Source organism: Neophocaena asiaeorientalis, unplaced genomic scaffold (genome assembly GCF_003031525.2).
Source record: "Neophocaena asiaeorientalis asiaeorientalis breed wild unplaced genomic scaffold, Neophocaena_asiaeorientalis_V1.1 scaffold114, whole genome shotgun sequence".
Taxonomy (NCBI): domain Eukaryota; kingdom Metazoa; phylum Chordata; class Mammalia; order Artiodactyla; family Phocoenidae; genus Neophocaena; species Neophocaena asiaeorientalis.
This window is the reverse complement of record NW_020173116.1, coordinates 12,422,161-12,448,771: the sequence shown is the minus strand read 5'-3', so window position 1 is coordinate 12,448,771 and position 26,611 is coordinate 12,422,161. Positions and strand designations below refer to the sequence as shown.

Below are 26,611 nucleotides of genomic sequence, written 5' to 3'. Positions count from 1 at the left end.
AGCATTCTATGAGTGAAGTGCCTTTTGGATTTAAAGGTAGAACTGACTTGAAGTCAGAGGTGTATGTGACCATGGTCCCCAACAAAGCCATGTCCTCCTGGGCCCCTACACTCTACAACTCTGAAGACATGGATCCGGGGGGGTTGGAATTGTTGTCTGGGGAGACCTCCCCAGCTACTCAGAAGCCACTGAGATAGGAAACCAGACTAGTAATCCTGCCAACAAGCAATGCGAAAAAGCAGCAGACAAAGGAGATGGTGCAGCCTTTGAAAATGATATTGCCGGTTCAGGGACCTGTTTGGAAACGGAGGACCGTGATTAAGGACAAGTTGAGGTGATCCCAACAGTTCAAGGCCAGGGAAAGGGGACAGCACCAGCAAATGGAATAAAGAGAGCAGAAAGGACACTGGACCATACAGATAATGATTTTGCATTCGTGTCCAAGCAGGACGTCTGAGCAGAGAAGGTCAGTAGGCATTGGAACCCAGATGAGAAAAGCAGGTTATCTTCCTAGAGGTTATAATTTGTACATGGGTAATAATGTATGAACAGAATCTATTCAAAATGAAATTAAAATATTAAGATAATAATGAAATCTAAACAGTATTTCAGTGATGCATCTGGATTCAGATTTAACTAACCATAAGAGGTGCTTTCATGAATATTATTTAACCTTCGCAATTACCCTGTCATGGAACTGAGCTTGAAAGCTCTAAATTATGTAAATTGTCCAAAGTAACACACACGTGGGGTGGAGAAGCAAGAATCTGAACCGAGAGCTTTAGATTCCTGAGTTCTTTCTATAACATCTTATCCCTCCTCATTAAGAAACAAACAAAACACCTATCCAGACAGCCAGCAAATGGGAGAAACACTTATATCCTTACTGACACTGTGAGATGTAGATATCTACCTTGTTAATGTCCGTATGGATGATTGTGTTTCTTAAAACTTGAAAAGCCAGGTGAACTAAAGAGATCAAAGACAACAGTCACTGCAGATTCTCAGCCTCAGAGTCAGTGGAGGGAGTGTTTCTGATTCCTCCGTGTCATTGCTACGTAGCCTGGGTACAATTTTGGTTCAAGGTCTTTTGATTTGTGGCTCAGCTAGCTAACACGCAGCTCCTTTTCTTCTCCCTATTTTAATAATTCCACAGTGACACCTGCTGGGAAGAAAGCACTGCTCAGCCCCGTCCTCACTGGGGGGTCCTGGGCAGGGACGGTGGGGGCGGCAGGTTCTCCCCTGCCTTCCTACAGCAGCTGCTGCTTCTCATCGGCTGAGTGCGGAGCTCTTCAGGATGATTCCTACCCAGATTCTGGGGCCCTCTGAGCTGGGTGAGTTCCAGCCAGGTCCCAAAGCAGCAAGATCCCCAGGGACTGGCAAGTGAAGGGGACAAGCCTACATCTCGTTGTCGCTGTGTGACTGGCCCAGTTTCCTCTCCCGCCTCTGCATGTAGCCATCAGTCCCCTCCATTCACACCCCAGCCATGATACCATCCGTGGGTCTCTGTGATGCTGTACTTAATAACAAAGTAAAACTGAAAAAAAGTCCCCTGCCGTAACTGAGAAGAAGACTTCCGCGGAGAGTGCCAAAATGTTTTAGAAATAAACGGCAGACAACAGAGTCATTGCATATTTCACTAGGCAGGATAGTAATTTATGTGATGTATTTTTAACTGTGAGAAGTGATGGGGGAAACCACTTAAATATAATGTGAGTTGAAGATTTGTCAGTTACGTAGTTCATGCAATGGCAGATCTGGAAAATGTTATAAGAATGGAGGGATTACCAACAAAGAATGCCTACAATTGGAGCTCTTATTTGAGTTCTGACTCCCCCTATCGCTGGGAATTTGCTTCTTTCTGGGAATATTTTGCTTTCTGTGGAAGAAGCTGGAATTTTACATTGTCTGTCAAATGTTCTTTTTTTAATCATCTCTCTCCATTTTTGCTTTTATCCCTCAGGTCTCTATTTTAGCCTCTCTATGATGTTGAGTTGGCCAGACACGAACTCTGTGGCCCCCTATTCTCTGTGCCCGAAGAGCAGTTTCCCGACCCAGGAAGACGCCTGTATCCACTGTGGTTCCTGCCCCGTCTTAGGTGGACAGGCCCTGTGGAGCACAGTGGAGCGTTCGCCAGATCTGTGTCCCCCCATAGAAGACTTAGGTTGGAGTAAGTAGTCTTGAATTTGTCCCTGGAATATGTGCTGTGTATACTGAGGCCACAACAATCAGGAAAAAACAGCCTCCTAAGCCACAGTGACTTCACGCTGAGACACACACCTCCCCCAGTTGTTACCCAAGGATAGAAGTCTCTTATCTCAGGCTGCCCTTTTCTTCCCCTCCCCCCGCCACCCTAATCCCCGCCATCCTTTGAGATGTGCTCAAGAGCCTTTTGGAAAATTCCCCGGGTTTCCAAGGGAAAATTTTCTTTATAGATGAAGCAAGCCCTCTAGTGGCGATTTTGCAAGTTACAACCTCTATTTTACGATTTGTGAGGAGGTGGGTTCAGTTTCTTCTAATGACACACTCAGAGCTGGTTCTCACTAGGAATTGATGTGACTTCCATTCCTTGTTATTTTTTTTCCCCAAAAGAATTCTACACTCCTTTCCCCAGTTTGCAGCATCCCTGAGAAACTTTCTTTTTGTCCATTGTAATCTGTGCAACTCATTCTTACCCATCAGTCTGGGATTCTCTGTCCCCGTGCCCTTCTCTGCTGTAGAATTGCTGGCCACCTGACTTCACAAGCCACATGCTGAGAATGACACCACACTGGCAGTGTGTAAGCAAACACTTTTCTCTGAACAGTTTGGCCACGAGCTACAGCTGCAGTGCATTTGAGTTTCAAGGTGTTTCAATATTTACCCCCGAAGTCACACCATCTGCCACGTCAGTCATATCTAACACCTACACTTGTGCTGTTCTAGTCTCAAAAAAAACGGAAAAGGCACATTTCGGCTATCTAGGATAGGGTGCTGGGTATGACGTGAAGCCACTAAAAGCAAATAAATCTGAAATCAGTGCTAACTCAGATGGGTCCTGCGGCTTTTGGAAATTGCTCTCCCTCCTTCTAAAGCATTTAAGTCAACAGACTAAATCCACAGAGCCTCTGAAGAGGACAGCTTTGATGTCCTTTTCGGGATCCTAACCAATCAGAAAATGGCATGTCACTTGTATTTAGCACCCATTGTTTACGCCATGTAAAACAAACGTAAGTACAAAGGCAAAAAGAAAACTCCTGGTGACCAAAGTGCTTGTGGTCAAATGAAGAAGAGAGCAAAATAAACAGGTGGAAATCAACCGGGAAGCTGAGCCCATCAGAAATATTAAACACAAGCATGATCGCTGCTGGTTACTCAATGCTCTACAGAGTAGTCCCAACAAGAAGGCCTGCGGTTCCCTCAGATGGAATCCAGGACTTGGTTCATGCACCTTGTAAGAGACAAGCCATCCTTGACTTCTCTCCTTCACTTCTCACACCCAAGATGTATCTGAATCCATCCCCTCGCTGCCCCTCCTGTGCCAGTGGCTTGGCTGAGTTCTCAGGGCTCTCTGCCTGAGCAGCTGTGACACCCTCGTGGGTTCAAGCGCTCACGGTCATTTCACCCCAGGCCCCAGCATCCGTTCTCCACGGAGCCCCGTTTCTAAAATGCGCCCCGGATCTCACTCCCACTGCGAATGCCATCAGTGACCTCCTTGTCCTTTGCACCAGTGTCCAAAGTGTGCTGGGGATTTTGATGCCTCAGGATGTTACTACTGACAAGTGAGAAGGGGCCTGCATGTGGGAAACGACAAAGGTGACTTGTGAATCACCAGGGGGCGCTGGGGAGAGACAGGGACAGTACATGGTAGTTTCCTCTGGAAAACCTTCCCCAACCACCTGCAGGTAAATGAAGCCCTCTGTCCCCTGCACATCCTAACACGTTATACACACTTACCACATAGTTATGTGCTTTACACCCTGTGAACACATGAGCCCTTGAGAGGAGGACCATGTCCAGGGTGTCTGTGGTCCACTGTACCGGGCGGTGGAACCAAGAGAAAAAACAGTACGTTTCTGAACCAACAAAGTTAGGTCCTCGGTTCGAACTTGAGCTTTCTGTCAAAAGTGAGGACTGAGCTTCATGGTTTTCTGTTGTGAAATTTAAGACTCACGAAACCTAACCCAAAGTAGGGAAATAGAAGTACAACACCATTTACGGGGGTGGAAGTGGATAATTTAGTTCATTAAGGTAAAGGGAATAAGGCTTTGTGAATTTGTAAATGGTCATGTAAAAATACGAATCAGTATTTCTTTTTTTAAATTAATTTTTACTAGAATATAGTTGCTTTACAATGTTGTGTTAGAGTATTTCTTACTAAGGTCACTGTGAAGGCGTCTGTAGCCCGTGAACAGAACACAGGAGAATGCAGCTAAAGCAAGTCCACAGGAAGTGCTAAGGGCCCGTCAGCCCCACCTCTACCGCCTGGTGGGAGGCTCACACCCCTCCCCGACCCCCCTCAGCCCCTGCACCAGCCCATACCCCTGTCCGCTCCAGCTCCACCACTGTTCTGTGAACCGTGCTGCACGGGGGGTTCGGTGGTCCCATCAAGATGGCGTCACAGGGCTCCAGAGTCCCACAGAGCCTGCTCACAGCACCTCCGCACGTAAAGATTATAACGGCCTGCACTGGCCTCTTTCACCCTGACTCTGCTGTCAGTTTTACACGTTCTCCTCTTTCCAAGAACAGAATCTCCATCCTATTAACAACAGCAAAGCATTCTACAGGAAATCTGTAGAAGTTAGTCAGTGCTTTACAGTTGGTGCTTTTCTAGTGTTCTCTAATTCAAGTTAGAAACAAATGATTTTCCTTATTTGAATGAGCAACTCTACAATTCTTGACATTTTTGGAATTACAGCCACCTCAACTGAAAAAACTCCACAAACGTCACCTTCTTATGTCTAACATTTGTTTACAAAATTGAACTGGCTTGGGACGAATGTTCTAAGAATTCCCTATCACGTATGAAAAAATTAGAAACACCATGGGTACCATAGAGCTGGGAATGGAAACTACCTAAGAAAACAATTAGCATTGGAGGGAGGTCCCGTAATAACACAGAGGCTCACCTGCGCCTGGTGTTCGTGTGCGGGGCAGAAAGCATATTTCAAGCAGATAGCAAGGCGATGCTAAGTTTATGTTGCAGTCAAGAGAGGTCTTCCGTCTCTCATCTGAGCATTAAATTAAATACGTTCCAAATAAGCACTGGGTTTGAGAACCTTGGAATAGCTGTCATATATCAAGATTCATCAGTATCCTGAACTGTACACATTATACCGGAGGCCAGTCTCCACATGACTGATGGCTGAGAAGTTGGGCAGGGCAGACAAAGACCGGTTCTCTTCCTGCCCCTAATCAGCTGTGACTTCCAGGGAGCCCTTCAGAGATCTGGAGTCAATGTCCTTGTAAAAGGGGCGTGTGGAGGAACCGCACTGTCCCAGATCGGCTGCTGCACATTCCACGGGAGCTCCTCGGCCCACGTGGCTTTGTGCTCGCTGCTTACGGGAACATGGGTAAGTTACGTAGCCTCTCTGAGCTTCCCCTTACTTCTCTGTAAGGGGGAAAGACGAAATCATAGCACTCACTCCTTAGGATTTTGCAAGGATTAAATGAGATCCTCATTTATAGTGCTCGGTCCAGTGTCCGGTACACAGTAGGCCCTCAAGAGCTTCTAGCAAAATGAGATACCACTGCACGCATATTAGAATGGCCGCAATCCAGAGTACTGACAGCACCAAATGCTAGAGAGGATCAGAGCAACAGGAATGCTCATTTACTGCTGGCGGGTACACAAAGTGGAGGATGCTTTGGCTATTTCTACAAAGCTGGATGTTCTCTTAACATACGATTCAGCAATCACACTCCTTGGTGTTTACCCAAAGGAGCTGAAAACTTATGTCCATACAAAACCTGCACACGAATGTTTATAACAGCTTTATTCATAATTGCCAAAATTTGCAAGTAACTAAGATGTCCTTCGGTAGGTGAATAGATTTTTTTAAAAAAAGAAAAACTGTGGTACACTCACACAATGGAATATTATTTAGCGCTAAAAGGAAATAAGCTATCAAGCCATGAAAAGACATAGAAGAAATGTAAATGGGTATTACTAAGTGAAAGAAGCCAATGTGAAAAGGCTGCATACTGTATAATTCCAACGATATGACATTCTGGAAAAGGTAAAAGTGTGGTGACAGTAAGAAGCCCCGTGATGGCCAGGAGTTAAGGGGAGTGAGGGATGAACAGACAGAGCAGAGGATATTTAGGGCAGTGAAAGTACTCTGCATGATACTAGAACGGTGGCTGCATGTCATTATACATTTGTTCAGACCCACAGAATGCACACCAAGAGTGCATTCTCATATAACCCACCGGTGATAATGACACGTCAGTGTAGGATCATCAGTTCTAGCAGTTCTAGTGAAGGATGCTGATAATGAGGGAGGCTGCTGGGATCAGGGTGCGGGCAGAGGACATATGGGAAATTTCTGTACCTGCTGCTCAATATTGCTATAAACCTAAAGCTGTTCTTAAAAAAACTGTCTATTCAAAACTTTTAGCTGTGGTTATCGTTATATAAAATCCCCTCTAGCTTTAGACTCTGACGTTACATGTAGCCAATATATATTTGTTGAACGAAGTTCATGTTTACCATGCATTTGTGTTACCCTGGCCTCTGGTGGTGAATTGGCAGAGACGTCATAATTCTTACGTCTGCATTGAGCATTTCCATAGCGCTTTTCCCTGATGATGGTTTTTCCTGAGCTGTTACAAATTTTGAGCCTTTCCCACCCCCTACAATTGCTTTATATGCAGCTGATTACTATTATTGTATTTAATTTCCAAAGGAGGAAACATGCACAATGGGTCCTCATCGAGGAGGTGTAATTTGGGCATAAATAACGCCTCAGGTGAAACAGGTGAGGCACAATTGGCATCTTGGCATTAAATTAGAAGTAAACCCCAGGGATATTTTATTCCTGAAATAACAATCACCAAGTGGAAAAACAAGAGTGATTAACTAACCTCGGCTTTCATAATAACTTGGTAATAAGTTCAGAGTTGGAGCCACCTGCTTACGTGCTGGACGGCTCTGGACCTGCGGCAGCCCAGCCTCTCCTGCTGGAGTGCACTGAGTGTCCAGGCAGGTCAGTGGACTAAGCATCCGGGAACCTGGGTCCCATCACTGATGCTGCACTGCCATGGCCATAGAACCCTGGCAAGTCCTTGAACTTTTCTCAGCATCGGTTCATCAGTTTTGGGTGGGTTTGCTTTTGTTTTCAATTTATGGAATGAAGATAACACTCTTTCTGATTTTCCTATCTCGCAGGGTTAAGGGGAGAAAAAGATAAATGTGGCACAGGCAGATAGAAAAGAGAACTCCTAAGGTGGTAACTGGATCGGTGCTCCTTCCTTTAGGTGGGCTGTTGTGTGTAGTACTTGTCAATGGATTATCCTTCAGCCTCAGAGTTAAGACCAAGGCAAAGTGGGGTGAGGGCTTGACTCACTGATGGCTACAAACAGCCACAGCATTACCAGAGATGTGTTCAGACCTATATCCATCATGCTGGCCACAAATCACAGAGCACTGAAATGAATCACGCAAGCCCAAGCAATGATTCAAAGCACTGAATACTTACTCAAGGCCCATACATGCAGTTTAAACTGTATGTCTTCTAAACTAATGGTTAACACGAGTTTAGCTAAGTTCTTTTGCTAACCCAGGCCCCATTCACAGAAATGGAATACGTTCTATGTTGCTGACTTAGCAGACCCCACCTTGATTAAGGTTACGTCACCAGTAGTGGGACACTGATGTCCTGCATCTCAGGATACGATGCACCAAGAAGGCTACATCATCTCTGTGATATTCTCTCCCAAAAGCCATAGCTCCAACTTGTCAAAACATCACACAATCCCAAAATGAGAGACACCTGACAAGGTAATTGACCGGTACCCTTCAAAAGTGTCAAGGTCATGAACAACAAGGAAAGACCGAGGAAAGGTCACAGATGGGAGGAGGCTATGGAGACCCTGCAACTAAACGGCAGTGTGGGACCTGCACTGGATCCTGGAACAGTGAAGGACATTGGAGGAAAGGCTGGTGAGACGGAAAAGAGTGTGCAGTTTTAGTTAGAGGTATTGTACCAGAGCGAATTTCTTGAGAGTTGTCCTGTGGTTTCCCTGTCTATAGTTGCAACTGCTCTGTAAGTTTAAATTTATTTAAAAATAAAAAGTTTTGAAAATAGCTTGGTGCTTGATGTTCCAGTCCCCATGCACAACAATTCCGAGGAGATACTGGGACCGGGATTGCATGTGGTACAGGATGGGAATGACATCTACCCTGCTTAGATCGATGCAAAGGGTCAAAATGAACATGGTTGTTATTTCTACAAAAAGTATATCCGTAATTAGTTTATGCCAGACTGTGGACAAATGATTGAGAATTAGTTTGATAAGTTCCTGCCAGCAACCCTCTTATTCCCTAACCCACCACTCCTCCTCCAACCTCCCACCCGCCTGCAAAATGGAAGTTCCTCCCTGAAATCGCCTGTTCCAATTCTTGTGTCGACCACTGCTAAGGCACCAGCTCTTCTCTCCTTACATTGTTCCCTTGAAGTATGCCGTTAGGGGCTCAGAATAATAAAGACCGCTGTCATAATTAAGCTCTGGGATGTATTTCAAAGACTCTCAGACGTCAGAGATGTGGAGGACCCAGCAGGTCATCCCAGCCCATCTCCCTGCCAGTGCACAATGGCTGTGTGGAATTTGGCAGGTCTGTCATCAGGCTATAAAAATTCTAAACTATTCAAAAAATTACCACATTGTATAAATTATGATAAAAAGTTTACCTTATTCCTGGATGATTCTTGAAAGTAGAGGGGGGGAAAAAAGGAAGTCATGAATAGCTTCCTAAAAACAATTACTGTCCTATTTAGAATATATTTTCCAAGGTGAAAATGTTATTTTCCATTCAGCGAGATAGCCTGTGCTTATTGTTATGCAAGAGTTGCCTCTCTGCATCTGATAAATTATAATTTAGCCCTGACCCCAGCTGTCCCTCAAACGATATTATGAATGCGGTTTGCCATAGTTCCAACTTCTTCTGGCTTATGTTTAAGTGCTGGACTTGAACACAGTTGTATGTGAGGCTGCCATCGGCTCAGAACTCCTAGCGCCAGTGTCAACATTCCCCAGGAATGAATGCTACAACAAAACCCTCTAAGGACCTTCAAAGAATGATACTTAAGTGCCTGTACCTTATCAAGTTGGGTGTGGCCTTTTCCAATCACAATCGTGAAATGTACACATGGACATATAAATCCGGCAGAAAAGGGCAACAGCAACTATGATAACAAAAGCAGGAAGTATTTTCATTGGATAGAACTTGGAGGAAGATTGAAGAGAATCATTGAAACCTAAGGGTTAATTCTGAAATACATCCTTGGGTTATGTTTCGATGATGTACAAAGTGGAAACCTGGCAGAATAAAGGATGAAGGTGGATGAAGTCCAGTGAAAAACGTGACCACTATGTCCATCACAACCACTCTTCCATGCTGGGCACGCAGAAACGGGCACAGAAACATGAATTATGTCAATATTTTCCATTTTTCTTGAGTTTTCTCTACTTGGCACATTTATTTCACCTTTAAACATATAATATGGAAGAGAATGTAGGTCTGTGTACTATGGGAAAAAAGGAGCATTAGAGCAAAAACCACGCCTGGCCTTTCTTTACAAGTACCATGTTAGCTGGGTACATCACATCTGTCATAAGTCACGGTGGAAACTCACATATGAAGCGTATCCCAAGAACCAGAGTTCTGTGTTTGAAATTCTTCATCACTCTTCTTTTAACATGACTGCATGGAAAATGTATGCAGATGGGCCCCTGTTTATAAACGGTCGGCCAGTTGGTTGAAACTTAGAATGCATTTTCCCAAAGCTCCAGTGCTGTAAACAATAGCCTACTTCCCGGGGTAGCTCACAAAAGCCTCCTTATCAGAGCTGGTATCATGAACTTGCCCACCTCTATACACAGAATGCTTTAAACCTAAGTGCTTCAAGACCTATTCATTCATATAGCACCAGGGCTTAATGCCAGCAATCCAGCACTTCTGGATTCTGAATCCTGAGTCTACAGGACAAGAATGGTCATTTGTATGAAATGGTTGTCAAAAATCGATTGCTCATGAAATCTGAGGATCGTGGTATTAAAAATAATAGGTAAAGTTTCAGATGTTGAAATTAGCAAGAGTAATAAGACATTTATATGACTATAACAATGAATGGGGGCAGATTAGAAACCAAATACTCTGCAGAAGACATAAACCCTGAGATAGAACTGGGTGAATAATCAATCCTCCACTGATACAGACTTCTTGATTCCCTCCACGGTACGTAAGCAACACGAACACACTGCCTGCTCCTCTCGCCCTGTTACTCTTACAGGTAATATGAACTGACCTATCGTGGGGCGACTGCCCCTATATTTTCCTTTCCAGTTGGCTCTTTGGGTTGCCGAGAATGTAGACTCCCTCAGCTAGTGTAAATGGGGGAGGGGAATATCCGAACAAAACAGATGGTACAAGAAGAGAAAGTCTCACAAAAAGCCAAGAACAAGACACAAAAAGGCCTAGGCTGACTGGATCCTTGAGTTGGAGGCCAGGAGGCACCAACGGCCACAGCAGCAAAAGCTTCCGGACCTCACGACAGCCATCTGGTATTCATGGGGCCCCTCTACACTCTCATGTGGGTGACTTCCTGACCCGCTGGCAAAAAGCTTCATGTGCTTTCTAATGTCTCCATCCCCCTAAGCCTTCTGACTGTTCCCATGACGACTGCTGGCTTCTGTCTCTACTACTTCTTTATGATACCGAGCAGAGCCCTGTAGGGCTCTTGGGCACGAAAGCCTTTCTGTGTCCCCCATCCATTTCTTGATTACAGGAAATAGGCTTCATTCAGCCTCCAGGACCTACCCTGAGTTCCAACAAGCAGGTTCAAACAGTTGCTAATCAGGGAAGGGAGCGAATGCAGAGACAAGGGAGGAGCAGTCAGGACACAATAGCGCAGCCTTGGGGCAGGGTCCTGGTTCCCCTCAAGGGATGCACAGAACAATATCTTTGAGCTGTTTTGCAGGTACTGAAACCCCCTCCAGGCGGGAGAAGTTAACTGTCTTCTGCCCACAAGCACGGAGACCCCAGACCTGTTGGAACCAGAAGGTTGATGATGCCGACTCCCAATGACCTCACCACCAGCCAATCATAAGAGTGTCCATGAGCCAATCACGCTATCATGGAACCATTACTATGAAACACCTCACGACCCCTCCAGGTTGGGACACAGAGTTCTGAGGGCATTAGCCCGCTGTGGCCCCCTTTGCCTGGCAAAGCAATAAAGCTATTCTTTTCTACTTCACCGGAAACTCTGTCTCCGAGAATTAATTTGGTGTTGGGGTACAAAGGCTAGATCCGGCTTCACTCACACCTCTGCATATGCCCCCAGTATAAGTTTCTGGGAGAGCAGCAGCTGGGGGAGAAGAGAGAAAGAGGAAGGGGAGAAGGAGAAGAACCCAACTGCCCAACTTTTGTCCCGGGCTACGGTCCTAAGTCACGAACAGTTGGATAGACTATGGACTGGCTGTCCTGGGGCCAGGAGCCACATCTTGACACAACTACCTGTTCTGGTTTTGTGGCATAAACTAGGGGCCTGGTCCCTAGAAAGTATAACAGGAGCCAGTTCTGTGACATTATTACTACCTTTTCTTATGAAGTATGTTTCAACAAAGTGCCCCAAGGAAATAGGATATTCTTAATGCAGTCATGCTTGGTGTAGGTGAAGAGCAAGCAGGACCTGGTGAGAAACATCAGCCACCCCTAACTTTAGCTGCACTTAAACTCCTCCTGCTAATTAGTACACATTAAAAGAGAAAGACAGAATCCAGAATATTTGCTAACTTCTGCTCTGTTCCAACTCTTTAAAGAATGACTTTCATTTTCCTAAATGAACATAAATAAGCCACAGAATACTTGTTTAATATAAACATTTACATGCTGCTTCTGTTTCTTCTAAGTCATCAATAAAAGTGACCTTGCTCTGGGCTCGCCTCACCCTGACCACTTCCCTTCACTCACTCAGCCCTTCATTCATCCAGGTGGTGTTTACTCAGTACCTACTGTGGAGACTCCATCACAGAGGGGTTATCAGCAACACCCCTTAGCTGGGCCATCGCTGGGGAGAGTTAACTACTATGACGGATGGTAATCTTGCACCAGAACCAGAAGGGATGTCAAAATCATAACCAGGGGCTTCCCTGGTGGCACAGTGGTTGAGAATCCACCTGCCAATGCAGCGGACACGAGTTCGCACCCTGGTCTGGGAAGATCCCACATGCCGTGGAGCAACTGGGCCCGTGAGCCACAACTACTGAGCCTGCACGTCTGGAGCCTGTGCTCCACAACGAGAGGACGCGATAGTGAGAGGCCCGGGCACCGCGATGAAGACTGGCCCCCGCTTGCCAAAACTAGAGAAAGCCCTCGCACAGAAACGAAGACCCAACACAGCCAAAATAAATAAATAAATTTAAAAAAAGAAATCATACCCAGTTTTCCTGATGGCTCTTTTGCAAAGATAACATGTGACAACCTGGGACATGAGCTGGCAACCTTGTTTTCCAAGCTCTTTCCAAGAATGACTCTTTCAATTTCACAGATAGAAAAAATAAGCAATGTCTTTCTTGAGATCACAACCTACATCAGCCATGAATAGAAGCAGTGTCTTCACTCCCACTTTCCCATAAACAGTAGCAATTCTCTTAATTTGTTCCACCAGGGATAACTTTCTATTACGTGTGACCTGAGACATGTTTAATACCCTTTGGTCATTCACAGGGCAGGGACTGGATTCCTCCTCTCTGGTTACAGCTGCACAGAGCTGTATCTTCTAACTAAGTCACATTCTAAAACGTTTTTATTTCTCTAATCCTAAAACCACAGGTCACTGCTATCCAGTGTATGTATTGGCCAAACCTGTTTGGAAGTTGCTTGTTTGTCTTTCTTGAACACTCTGTGAAATATAAATATTGTATAATAATGAAGGTGAGGCTTAAATCTCCTCTTCTAAGGTTCAACACTCAACCACACTTCCAAATCTGGTCTGAGGCTTCTTAGGCTGGGGAAAAACGGTTTCGTTTCAAGAAACAATCTTCCAAGATCAATGATGCACAAAGTACTTCAGTTCGAAAAGAGGAGAAGAGAGGAAAGCCAAGTAAAAAGCAACTCAGACTGGAGGGCCTTGAAGCTGGGGGGTTTTTTGAGTCGTTCACAGATGCTGAGTCTACCCTTGACAGGTCATTTCATCCCATTTAGCACTTTTTATTCTTTGTGTTTCAAACCTCTTAAGCCAGCGGAAGAGGGAGGAAAGCTAACGTATCTGATAACGCAGTCTATCAGACTGACAACCTAACTGAAGTTCCTCTGTGGTGCAAGAGAGGCACGGTTCCAAAAAGAAATAACGCAAAAGAAAGGAAAAAGAGGATCACAGAAATCATGCCTTCACACTTAATTTCAGAGTTGATTTCTGAATAGATCAGTTGTGTACCAGTTGGGACACGGGTGCCCAGCCCTGCATTGCAGTAATATGAGCTGGGCTTTAAATAACTGCCAAGTAGCCACGTAGTGGCTGGCAGCAGGCTGGAGAGCGATCTGGTTCAAAGTGAAGCCGTGTAACGAGGGCGCAAGGAGGGCTGGTGTGCGGGGGGCCGTTCTTCATTGCCTTTCTGTGCCTTCCTTTTTATATATATTTAAATGTATTCCCCATTTAAAAGGCACTAATTCAATTTGGATTTTTTTTTTTTTTGGTTAGCCAACCACATATGGAAACCCACCCCAGGAACTTCTGAGATAACTTTTCTTTGGCAGTCTATTTTTTATCAAAGGGACCTAATATTACTGTTGTCCCCCTCCCCGCAAGTTCTTCTGGCTCTCATCACACTCCTGGGCAATCTTATACACACAGAGTCAGTGGGATGTAAGATGTTCCTAAAATGAGCGCAGGAATGAGGAAAACAGAAATGGTCCTGGAAAAATTATATCCACGATCTTTGAAAAGTAGGGTAAGAAGTCTTGGATCAGAAATTATAGAAACATGGTAATTCAAAACTAGAATAAAATAAAAATGAATAGCAATGATAGAGAGCATGTATTAAGCGATTACTCTGTGGCAGGCACTGTTCTAAACACTTTGCATGACCATTTTTGCTGTCCTTACTTTGTGCACAAGGAGATTGAGGCAGAGGGAAGTTATATAGTTGCTCAAAATCACACTCCTAATAGTTGAACTCACATTCCAAGCCTGGCGCTCACTCTCCCTCTCTCTCCAGGGCCTTCTCTCTTAACTGGAAGGACTTCACCCCTGCTAACTGGTGCTCAGTGGGAAATCTGTTCCAAGCCAACCACAGACTGGACACTGTCCTGGGGGCTTTGCCCAATGATATCGTTTGGAGAAAAGTAAAGAGGCTCAGGGACCCGCCTAAGGGACCAGATGGGTTTTCGGCTCAGAAGTCCACTGCCTTTCCCTACACATAGCTGGAGGTGCTCTCCAACACTGTGAGCAATGGCCTCCAATAATATGGCAAGGAAGACACTCCTGCAAGGCGGTATCTGCTTTCTAAATAGTGGGCTTTCTGTTTTGCACTCAAGGGGCATAAGCCATTCAAGTGGCTTCAGACTCATAGCAGATTTTAGGTGACTGATGTCACTGAGTGTGCCATAGGGACCTTGACATCTGCACCATCCCATTTAATGCCTGAAGCCCAAAGACTGCAGTAGAGGGAGTAGTCAGTGGAGGATCTAAAAGTAGCTCAATTTGTAGTTTTTCATTCATGCAACTAATCCAAGCTGTAGCCCTGATCATTCACAGAAATCTTTCTGTTTTTACTGAAATATGTTCAAAATATTTTCCCTCCACTATTAGGGAGAAGCCAAGTGGTATCACAGAAAGAGCATGGAGATTCAAACAGCTAGAAAACCATCTCCAATCCTTCCTAGCTGCGTGGCCTTGGGCAATTTCCAAACCCTCCCAGTTTCGGTGCCTTCGACTCCCCATGGGAATGACACCACCAAACAACGTATGAAAGGCTACTGGTACACAGGAGGTGCTCAGGAATCAGAGTCAGCCCATTGTTAATCTTGTCTGGACTTTCACTCAGTGGAAATCTAGAGTGGACATCTATTATTCTTGTGATACGATTTGCAATTGTCCACAATTATTTAACTCACAATAACCTAGGGTGGACTTTCCCTATCATTCCTCCATTTCAAAATATGTCCACGTGGAGAACAACAAAGTGACTCAAAACCGGTAGAGACTCTCCAGAGTCAAAGGCTCCGACACAGACCAGGCTGGCCTGTGTCTGCGATGTGCTGGCTTGGCTCATGTTGAAAGAGTGTAGATAATCTTTGAAATATTTAATGACACAAAAATGCTAAAGCTGTCATATTAAGTAAAAATCTAAGTTTACAAAACATTTTTCTGTATGACCCTTTCAGTTACCTATTAGAACCATTTATATATTGCTTGACTCTAGTGGTCGAATTATGGGTGAAATTTTTCTCTTTCTGCTCACTGGTACTTTCTGAATTGTTTCATGAATATGTATTGCTTTTGTAAAGAAAAACAGTTTGGAGAATTAAACAGTATTTTTAATATCTTTTTTCTGTCCTATTGTGTCTGTGAATAGGAAGTAACAGAACTTGGAAACTATTTTTCTGAAAGCTGGGTAGTTAGTGAAATTGTAGGCTTTGGGGTTCACACTTTATGACTGAAACAACGTCATGAAACAACCACATTAATGAGAAACATCGTGCTATCATGTGGACAGGCAAAAGTATTAGAAATCATAAACTGTATTGATAACGCTATTGATCAATCAAAAACTACAGTATCTATGAGCGTAAGATGTACCCCAGCAGCCTTGAGTGGGTCCACTGATTGTGCTAGTAGTCAGTCAGGCCAAGCAGAGAGAGAGAGTAGTAAAAAAAAGACAAGAACACAACTCTTCTACATATTGTTTTAAAAATAAACTCCTCTAATTTTACTACTGATGAATTAAGAAATATAAGAATTTCTTAGAATCCAAACTGAGCCTGTTTCTGATAGTTTTATTTGATCACCCCTCTTCCATATACTGTACTTTTCCTTTTATCTTAGGGTATTTTTCCAGATCAAAAATACAGAATCCAGATCCAGGGCTCTAGTGCACTATCTGGTGTGTCTTCTGACTGTCCTTAAAGAGGAAGCAGAGTATCCCCACCACACCAGTGAATGGCTTTCTGACAGTCACCAGATTCTTCAAGAAAGGAATAAAACTAACGCCATCAGATGGAAGCAAGAAATCTCCTTCTCAAACACTTGTCTGGAGACGTCAGGGAGTATTGAGCTTTACAGTTTCACTAGCAAGATGGAATCGTCTAGATAGGCAGTAAGATCCTGACGGACCCATACTGAGACACTGCATCTGCTGTCGTTTCTGTTGACTCCCTGGGGTCCTCTGTACATGCTTGGCTGACCAGCAATGAAGAGTATTACATCTGACTTAGACAAGGGACTTGCCAAACTCTCTGTAACCCCAACACCTAATGTTGGAACAAGGACGTGGTAAATGCACAGCCAGATCTTTGTTTGTTTTTGTCAAATTTAATGTAATGAGTGGTCTCCACATTCTGGGTGTTTTTAGATATGGACCCCCTCTGAGGGGCGGCAGGTAGCACTGCCCCTCCACACACACTGGCAGCTCCTTGACTCCACTCTGGCCACCACACCTTCCCACATCATCAACTTTCCCTTTGGACAGGATAATTTTCAAAACACACAGACTTGCTCTCATTCTCCCAGGTCTTCAGAATGCTTTCTCTGGTCCTCATACCCTCTTCCACCCAGATCCGTGACTGCTCTCCTTCAAAGACCACCTCCTCTTAGAAGTTGCACAACAAGCTTTCTCTACTTCCTCACCTCTCATTAACTCCTCTTACCAATCAAATCTGGCTTCTGTTCTGACCACCATGCCACGACTTCTGCTGTCCCTGTCACAAACAACCTCCATGCTTCCACAGCCTAAGGTCACCTTTCTTTCCTCGTCTTAGTCATCTTCTCAGCAGTCCCTTCTCAAAACAGTCACCCCTCTGGGCTTCCTCAGTATCACATTTCCCACCAATCCTTCCATGTCTATTTCTGGCCTCTCTTCAGGCTCAGTCTTTGGCTCAGTCTCTAGATGTTGGGTTCCCAGGGCAGAGAGAGTCACTCTCTTTAGCCATCCTCCCTGGTGGTCTCATCTTTCCCATGGCTTTCAATCTGGTTACTCGCAAATATAAGTCTCCAGCACAGATCGCTCCTCTGAGCTCCTGATGGCCACATCCAATTATCCACCACCGTCTCAACTTGCACCCTTCACAGGCTTATCAACTATTACAGCATCACAACGAGCAAGGGATTCCTTTCTCCCCCAAGCCTTTGCCTTCCTGTCTTCCCTGTTCCAGTCTCTTCCATCTACTTACTCACTGAAGCTAGAAATCTGAAAGCAATTCTTAATTTGCCCCTCTCTCAACCCATAGCCAATCCACCAGCAAGTTCTTTCAGTTTTACCCTTCAGACTATACTCTAATGGCTCAAGGGTTCTGAAGGATGGGGCCTTTCCTACTTCTCCAGCTGTATCACAAACCCTCCCTTCCATGCCAGCCACACAAGCCACCTTGCTGTTCCTAGAACATGCCAAGCTCTTTTTCACTTTCAGGCCTTTTCTCCCCCTAGTTCCCCTCCCTGAAATCCTTTCACTGCTGCTTTTCACCCAGATGGATGCTTCATATCTTTTACATATCAGAATACTCAGAATTCTCTTCTTAGAAAGAAATTCCCGGACTATCCAACAGTCATGGTTTTATGTATCATTACGTCTTGTGTATTTTTCTTTAGAGGATTTATCACAATTGATAAATTCATAGTTATTTTTTGTTCACTTGTTTGTTGTCTATATTTCTTCCTTGAATCCCAGTTTGAAGAGTGACAATTAAATAAATGTCTGCTTTGTTTAGTTATACCCAACATCTAGCACCATTTGTCACATACAGTGTGTACACAATTATGGGTGTATACACAATTAGTGTGTATCTGTTGAATATATTAGTAAATATTTTAGGTGAAGAACTCACCAAAATGAGGTGGAATAACTTTCCAAACCAAAAGTTTAAAATCCAGAATCGGAGTGCAGGTCTTCAGATGCAGATTTATCACCTCCCCCACCACACCATAAGCTTCTCCCTAAGGTGAACCAAATAAAGAATCCATGGGGGGATCCACTCGGCGTAATGTTCTGCAGGGGGATTGAGTGAATGTATCAGCAAGGCATGCTGCTTTATAAAGGAATCCTTTTATCCAGCAAAGTTTGTAACTGTTAAACGTTCACCAACAGCTATCAGTTGCTGGGTGTCAATTGCTAGAAGATGTTCAAGACAGGGTCACTGCCCTTGGGCCTCCACAGGGTGAGAGTGAGCCGTCCACTACACAAGCATCACCACATATGCCCTGGATCCGAGAGAGAGAGACCATGACACCACCCGCTGAGCCTCCCCGATACCCCTCACCCTCCATGGGGACAGGCATGCAATAGCATGAAGATGACATGTGTCCTCCTGTTCCGCAAACCTTAAGAGCTTGGGAATGCCTGAGACGGATAGCTATGTGGAAATCCACACACAATGATGTAAATGTAGGCATTTCTTATATATATATACATGTATACATTATAGATGTAAAAATATTTTTATAAATACACATATGTATATAGGTACATGTGTATTCAGACGTATACCTACCGACAAATATACAGTTTTATCCAAATCTGTATCCAAATACATATGCATACATACCACATATGTATATACATATAAACACACACACACAGAGATTAATCCAACTTTCTGTTTGACAACTCTCCAGATATTTACACATACCCATAAAATTCTTGAGAAAAAAATGTCTCTTGTATTTTGGGGGGGTGAAGACAATATGCCAGTATTTCTTACAGTGTCTTGCATATCTCACAGCAAAATATGAGGCAACAAGCATTACTCTTTAAGCCGTACTGCACTCTTCTCTAAGCGGTATTGTTTAAATATCTACTTGTTTAGAGAGTCTGCAATACCAATGCTGTCTGCAGGCACTGGTGAATTTTTTAACAGTGGCAGTCTCTTGTTAGAATTAATGGATAAAGAAGTGCTAAGAAAAGAAAAACAAAGAGTTGCCCTATAAAGGAAGAACCATTAACTCCCGGATTCCCAGGAGAACGGAATATTCAAAGTTTTTATTTTATTGCAGTGAGTCTTCTCCCCCCTAAATCACCTGCACAATGCTCAGGACCGGTGCAGGATGCCAATGGCTCCAACCATACTTACCTCACACAGCCAGGTTAGCCAGGTTATCGCTGTCACTTGTGTGAACCAGAAAAACCATCACTTCAAGAATTAAAAATCATTCTAATTTACTTACTTATAGATACCTTGTAGCTACTTATAGATACCTTACGTATAATCAGCCCTCCCCTCTATATCCACCAGTTCCACACCCACAAATTCAACTGCGGATTTAAAATACTAGAAAAAAATTTCAGGAAGTTCCAAAAAACAAAACGTGAATTTGCCATGCTGGGCTCTATTTATATAGCATCTACATTGTATTAGATATTAAAAGTAATCTAGAGATGATTTAAAGTATAGAGGAGGATATACATAGGTTATATGCAAATACAATGCCATTTTATATAAGGGACTGAGCATCCGTGTATTTTGGTATCTGCAGGGGTCCTGGAACCAGTCCCCCATGGATACGGAGGTACTGAGGGAAAACGCACTCTCTCTCTCTACACACACTCCCTCTCTCCATACACACACACACACACACACACACCTCACACATATATATATACGTATACACGTGCAATAGAATTACTAGCTATACCATATGATTCTTTACAACCAGAGGTGGATCATTTTACAAAGCTCAACCATCCAATTGCCCCTTCAATTTTGCAAGTGAGGGGAAAAAATGACCCTTCAAAAGCCAGAGGGGGCCTCTTGTACTCCTCTGTCATTTCCAACTTGTTCTCTGTAATACTCCCACGTCCACAGCCAGCCCAGGCTGATCGTAACGGTCCTGAGGGTAGAGCTCCTACCACTTGCCTAAGCTGTGGCTAGTTCAGAAGCTCTAAGCTCTAACTTTTTTTTTCTTTCTTTCCTCTTTCCCTGCTAATCAGATTAAATGCTCCTTTGTTTAGTTTACGCTTATTATAATATGTATGATGCTAACTATTTTCCCACCCTCCTTGGTTTTTAACGTATCTAACATACCTTATTCCTAGGATTTTGTTGGAATTTCTCTGCCTATACTTGATCATCACGGAAAAAATGTCTCCATATATTTAACTCCTTCAGACAATCAATACAAATTTAGTTTCTATTTCATCTCTTTCGTATGAGATGCCATTCCTGGTAGAGCCCACCAGGGAAACAACTATGTTACTGTCCCTGAGAAACTGAATTTTAAAAAAATGTGCTACTCAAATGTACTGATTTCCACTATTCACTTTAACTCTATCCAAACTTATACATGCAACACACACATACACACACACACAAAGTTGATGATAGTTAATTACCAAACACTGACACCTCTTCCATCATATAAATATACTCTTATAAGTGGATTTAATCTTCAAATTCAGTAAATACATTTCATAGATTAGTCATAAAAGCAGCCAATGACCAGTAAGAGCACACCTAATGGTATTATTTAAAGTCCTACGCTCAACCCCAAATTGAACATCTTCATTCATTGTCTCTGGAGGGTTTTTCTAGCCAGTTTCCTGTGCTCCCTGCCACACGACTGAACTAAACTCCTTGGGCAAACACAGTATGGAGAGATCACAGCCTTCACCAAAGTCCAAGCACATAACTCACTGCCCTCTCTCCTCACTCTTTCTACAAGTGTCACCAAAAAGATATCTTATTTGTTGAACTGAAACTTTATGATGCAAAATCAATCCTCTTAAAAAGATTTTTAACACTTCATTTGAAAGCTTTTGAAAATAAATCAATACACCAAATAGAGAAATAAAAGGAAACATATTACCCCAAATGAGATACAAGGCTGTGACGAGAATATATCTGCTATTTTTAAGTATATTTTACTCATTGACACAGCAAATACAATTCACCTTCCTTTCTTCCATGGATTGCTGGTGAAATAGGTCAGGAAATGTGTTTGAACTCATGTGACCGATGCATTACACCTATGAAACACTTCCAAAGTGTGGATCTGTGTAAAAGTGTCACGTACATCAGATATTCAGCCAATTGCCTTAAGATAAATATATGGTAGTCGCGTAAGTATTAGAAAGTAAGATTAACCATCTGAAAGCTACAAATATTCAAACCTTTACTAAAAGCAGCTTGCATGTGAAATTTAAATGATGTATAATACATAGAAAAAGGCTCCATTCCAAAGTTCTACAAAAAGGAATTGTATTTACAGATGACATAAACTAAGCAAATACATCTAGCATCGTCTGGAAAACTTAATAGCATGCCACAACTTAATATCACAGTCAATGTGAATAACAGAACCCATAATTATTTTTGTAATAATCAAGCCAAAAGCAAAGACATAAATGAAGCAATATAAAAATGAAACAGAAAAAGACAAAGGAAAGGACCAGGAAAACGTTTATGATAAAACTGAAACGGCTTGAGAGACCAGTTAAGGCCCTGAAGTCTTTTTTTTTTTTTTTTTTTTTTTTTAAACACGCAAGCCCTGTCACTAACCCCTAAAATGCCCTGGTGATCTGCAGATACCTCAGATCTTCACTCTTCCCCCAGAGCGCCCTCTCACTGAAACAAGGTTTAATGGAAAGTACAAGATGTGCAGAGAAGATTCAGGCAATCTCCCCATCATGGGAGCCCGGGGTGAAAGCAACAACGCCTCTATCCTACAGCGGCTTCTAGGTGGTCACCCTTTAATGTGCCTCCGAGTCAGGCCCTCGGTATTCAAACAGCTGCGGAGTAAAATGCTGTGCCTGAAATGCAGTCCGCACACCACGCAGGGCCTCTGTTCCTTCACTAACAGGGGACTCCTCTGTCAGGAGGCTTCCAAAATGCAAATATGACCTAGGCTTCTCAGATGGATTTGATTTCAGTCAAAATTAGTGCCAAACAAAAATCTTTGATATGCAAAATGTCTACTCTAGTGAATAATAAAGAATCATTCCCACAACCATCCCCCAAAAGTTATCTTCCAGGAAATAGCAGATCTGTAAATGTTAACATACCTGCTGTAAAGCTGAAGACAGGGAGAGACGACAGTTAAGGGAATCAAATGATCAGAACTATAACCCATAAGATCTTGGGAAAAGTTCACATTTCACGGTCTTTAATAAAGCGAGGCTGTTATCACCCTCATCTGGAAGTATTTCGAAAGTTTATAGTTGAGTGCATATTAAAAGCACATTTCATCAATAAATGTTCACATGCTGAACATATTAGCAATATAATTTTTAAATGAAATCTAAAAATATCGAATAGAATTATGTACAAAGTGAAGGCGCTTGGTTTTTACATGTTTTCAACCATATTACATATACAATTAACCCACTTTAAGTTCATAAAAATCCAATCTTCATTGTATGGGATTTGGTGTACAGATTTGCTTCTTTTAAATATAGTTTAAGATTTATGTAAGCATGCACAATTAAGTGAATACGTTACATAACGAAACTTGTTTTTGGTAAGAAAGCGGAATAAGTACATGTTGTTTTTGTTGTGACCCATTGTAACTGGTGAGTTCACGCAGCCCCTGCTACAAGAGCAACTGCTGTCTATTTTTAAATAATGAATAATCTGCTCACAGGTGTCAGTACATGTGTATGTGTGTGAAGAAGAAATGGAGTAAATTCTCTGACAACATTTGTTTGTTGTTCTTAATTAATCTCCAAAGGACTTTTTTTTTGGCCATTTGTACATCATCTTTGGAGAAACGTCCGCTCGGGTCCTTTGCCCCTTTTTAAATCTGGTATTTGCTTTGTTGTTGTTACCGTTGTTTGTTAAGCTGTAGGAGTTCTTAATATATTCTGATATTAACCTCTTATCAGATATGGGATTCCAAAGAATTTTTTTAAGAGCAGCAGAAGTGAATGCCAAGGAGGACGCTTAACTCAAATCACGATTTGCCCCTGGTGACTGTTTTCTGCTACTGCCAGGCCTTTGTTACCCGCAAACTCTAACAAGTGCAGTGAAGGGAAGGCCCATGTTACCTGTTCCCTAAAAAACTAGATTCTTGAGAGCACTTAGATAAGATGGAAGCAAGATGGAGTCTGGAGAGATTCTAGGACCCTCTTATTAGAGAAGATCCCAAGTAAAATGGCTAATTCACATAGCAGCTAAAAAGTTACATCAACTCATTCTATGCTAGGATCATGGAGACAAAATTTTTTTTAAAATGCTCTGTTTTAAAATCTCTCAAGAAAATACTGGTGGCAACAGTTTGATTAGTGATGTAACTGAATATGCCGTGCAACAACTAGAAATAGTAATCCAGCTAGCAAAGAAAAAAATATCCCCGCTGGGGCCAGAAAAAATGACCAGCCGTACAGCACAGAAGGGGTGAAATCCAAGCAGTCTTTCATTTTCATGTTTTTGTAGCTTTCCATGTCAGCCACTGCCTGGACCCAGATGACATACAGCATCACCACCAAGGAAAACAGGATGCCTGAGAAGGACAAAACAAAAGACCTTTAGCCTTTCTGAAGATGTCTGCCCAAGAATGCTATATCAGACCAGTCATATGCCTGATGATATAACTATAAAAATATAATTCTAGCTAACTCACCTACTTTGTGTCAGACCTTTTATTGTATGCTTTATAGGCACATCATTGATCTTTAGTTTTCAGAGCACTGTGGTGAGGGCTATAGTTGCAGAAGAAAAATGGCAACAGATGACATGTATTTACTGAGTGCTTACTGTGTGCCAGGCACTGTATTAGGTGCTTGTGAACTATAAGAGTCAAAGATCTCTGCCTAGCGGAATTTATTTTCTAACATTTATCCATTTTTACTGTATGCCTCGTTTGTGACAAGCACTGCTATACATTATTTCTTTCAATATGTACAATAAACTTGTGAAACAGGTACTATTAACCCACAGTTTTAAGTATATGCAAACTCAGCTGGTAGTTTTCATAGCTGATTTTCAGTTCAGGTCTTTCTGACTTTTGTTATATTATTATAACACAGCTAACTGGTGTTGCAGTTACATATGGCAATGAAAATAGAAGCCAAGGTAAGTACCAGACAAGGACAGAGATGGAAGCACTGAACTAATGTAAAGGAATATACATGACTCTTTAAGAAACATTCTGTGGAATATAAAACCTCAGGTTTGAGATCAAGAGCCTTATGAAACAAAAGAAAGGAAGAAAGAAAGGAAGGAGGGAAGGAGGGAGGGAGGGATGGAAAATGCTTAACCACTAACTAGAAGGCAAGATAATTTATCAACCATTTCAATGTAACTGCAATCCACCTATTCAAAAATATTGTTGGAATTATAAGGGTAGAGAAGTACCACGGTGTTGGACCCTTGACCTTAACAAGCAATATGACAGAAGAGCTTTATGAATGCTAACATTTGAGAATACTGCTAAGCAGACGCTTTTCCATGTGACTGTAACTGTAGCAACAGAAGGAGGCGATACCACTGCACTGAGCTGCAGGTTCAGGAGAGCCTGCTAAGCTGATCCACTGGTGAGTGAGGGCCCTGCACACGAATTTGCCCCAAAGCAAAATATACTTAAGGACACTTGCAATTTGTCCAAAAGTTCAATTCAAACTCGTCAAGGATCTACTGTACTCTCTGAATTAACTAACTGAACCATCAGGTATAAAATCTCCATATCCTAACTGATATTCTGTCTAGAAGGTAAACACCGCCCTGTGATCAGAAGCAGAGGCTGGGGAACGTGGGCAGGAGGGAGTTGCTTTTACAAACCTAGCCATCAATCACTCTTCTGGGGTTAATTGTGCTCCTACAGCATTTAGGATGTCCTCTCCCTCTTGGGTCATCAAGTTCATAAAGAATCTTGACAAGTAAACATGGAAGAAGGGCCCATACGTATGTTGAAGTATGTCAGCATCAGAGGTGAAACTTTCTCCTAATCATGATACAAACTACAAAGCTGTGAAGAATCAATGTAGATGTTTCACTAATAAGAACCATCCTTCACTCTGTTGTCTGTAATGTAAATGCAAATACCAAAGCACAGAATAGAGCAATTTAACCACTGAACGACAACTGTATCACAGAAAAATAGTAAAGCCATAGCCCGCGAGCAAACTCCTCACAGAGTCGAGCCGTGCCTCAGATTTTGACAACAATATGGTGAGGCCATGTGTTGTCTAGCAACTCTGAGCATTTCAAAACATTTTTTCAGAAAATATACAGACAGTATGCTCTGCTAATGTAAAGGTTTGGCTTGGTTATTTGCATACCATTTGCCTTATGCCAACACATTGCGAACCTTTTTTATTATTTGTTGATATGGGGTTTTTTAAATTAATTTATTTATTTTTATTTTTGGCTGTGTGTCTCAGATTTTGACAACAATATGGTGAGGCCATGTGTTGTCTAGCAACTCTGAGCATTTCAAAACATTTTTTCAGAAAATATACAGACAGTATGCTCTGCTAATGTAAAGGTTTGGCTTGGTTATTTGCATACCATTTGCCTTATGCCAACACATTGCGAACCTTTTTTATTATTTGTTGATATGGGGTTTTTAAAATTAATTTATTTATTTTTATTTTTGGCTGTGTTGGGTCTTCGTTTCTGTCAGAGGGCTTTCTCTAGTTGCGGCAAGCAGGGACCACTCTTCATTGCGGTGCGCAGGCCTCTTACTAGCACGGCCTCTCTTGTTGCGGAGCACAGGCTCCAGACGCGCAGGCTCAGTAGTTGTGGCTCATGGGCTTAGTTGCTCCGCGGCATGTGGGATCTTCCCAGACCACGGCTCGAACCCGAGTCCCCTGCATTGGCAGACATTCTCAACCACTGCACCACCAGGGAAGCCCCCTGTTCTTTTTAATCTTCCTTACATCATGTGAATCTCTTGTGCTTTCAGGTATTTTCATTTTTAAAAATTTACTTTGTGAAAAACCAGTAGATTTATACACCTTTTCTTCAAAAATTGTAAAACCCATTACTGAATTTAGAGTATTTTTTGAAAGTTTTGCAGGACATCATGTAGATGGTTCTTAATAAGGAAGAATTAATTTATATTTAATTATTGCTGTTACTTGAAGAGCAATTACAGCCTGAAAGCAATGAATAATAGTTGTTTCTATCACTACAACTTTTTAACTTGTTCACTAGTTGGAGATATAGTCCATTTAATTCCTATCAGATCAGCCTATGATTATACCCATGGAGTAAAACAGCACTTCCCTACTTTCCCTACCCGTTAAATTGCCAGTGTTTTAT

At 42.7% G+C, this 26,611-nt stretch overlaps 1 protein-coding gene across 4 annotated transcripts in view; it reads right to left on the bottom strand.

The window, feature by feature from the left end:
* The window catches only part of TMEM182 (transmembrane protein 182), a 224,632-nt gene that overhangs the window by 136,405 nt on the left and 61,616 nt on the right, over nucleotides 1–26,611 (bottom strand). For 2 of the 4 annotated variants that reach the window (XM_024743658.1, XM_024743659.1), the window contains one exon: nucleotides 20,873–23,849. The exons of 1 other annotated variant lie outside the window; for it this stretch is intronic. In XM_024743658.1, coding sequence (XP_024599426.1) covers nucleotides 23,629–23,849 — 221 coding nt within the window. In that variant the 3' untranslated portion in view covers nucleotides 20,873–23,628. Of the gene's footprint in view, nucleotides 1–20,872; nucleotides 23,850–26,611 lie in introns of those variants that run through there. One more of the 4 variants, XM_024743657.1, reaches the window with a different exon arrangement.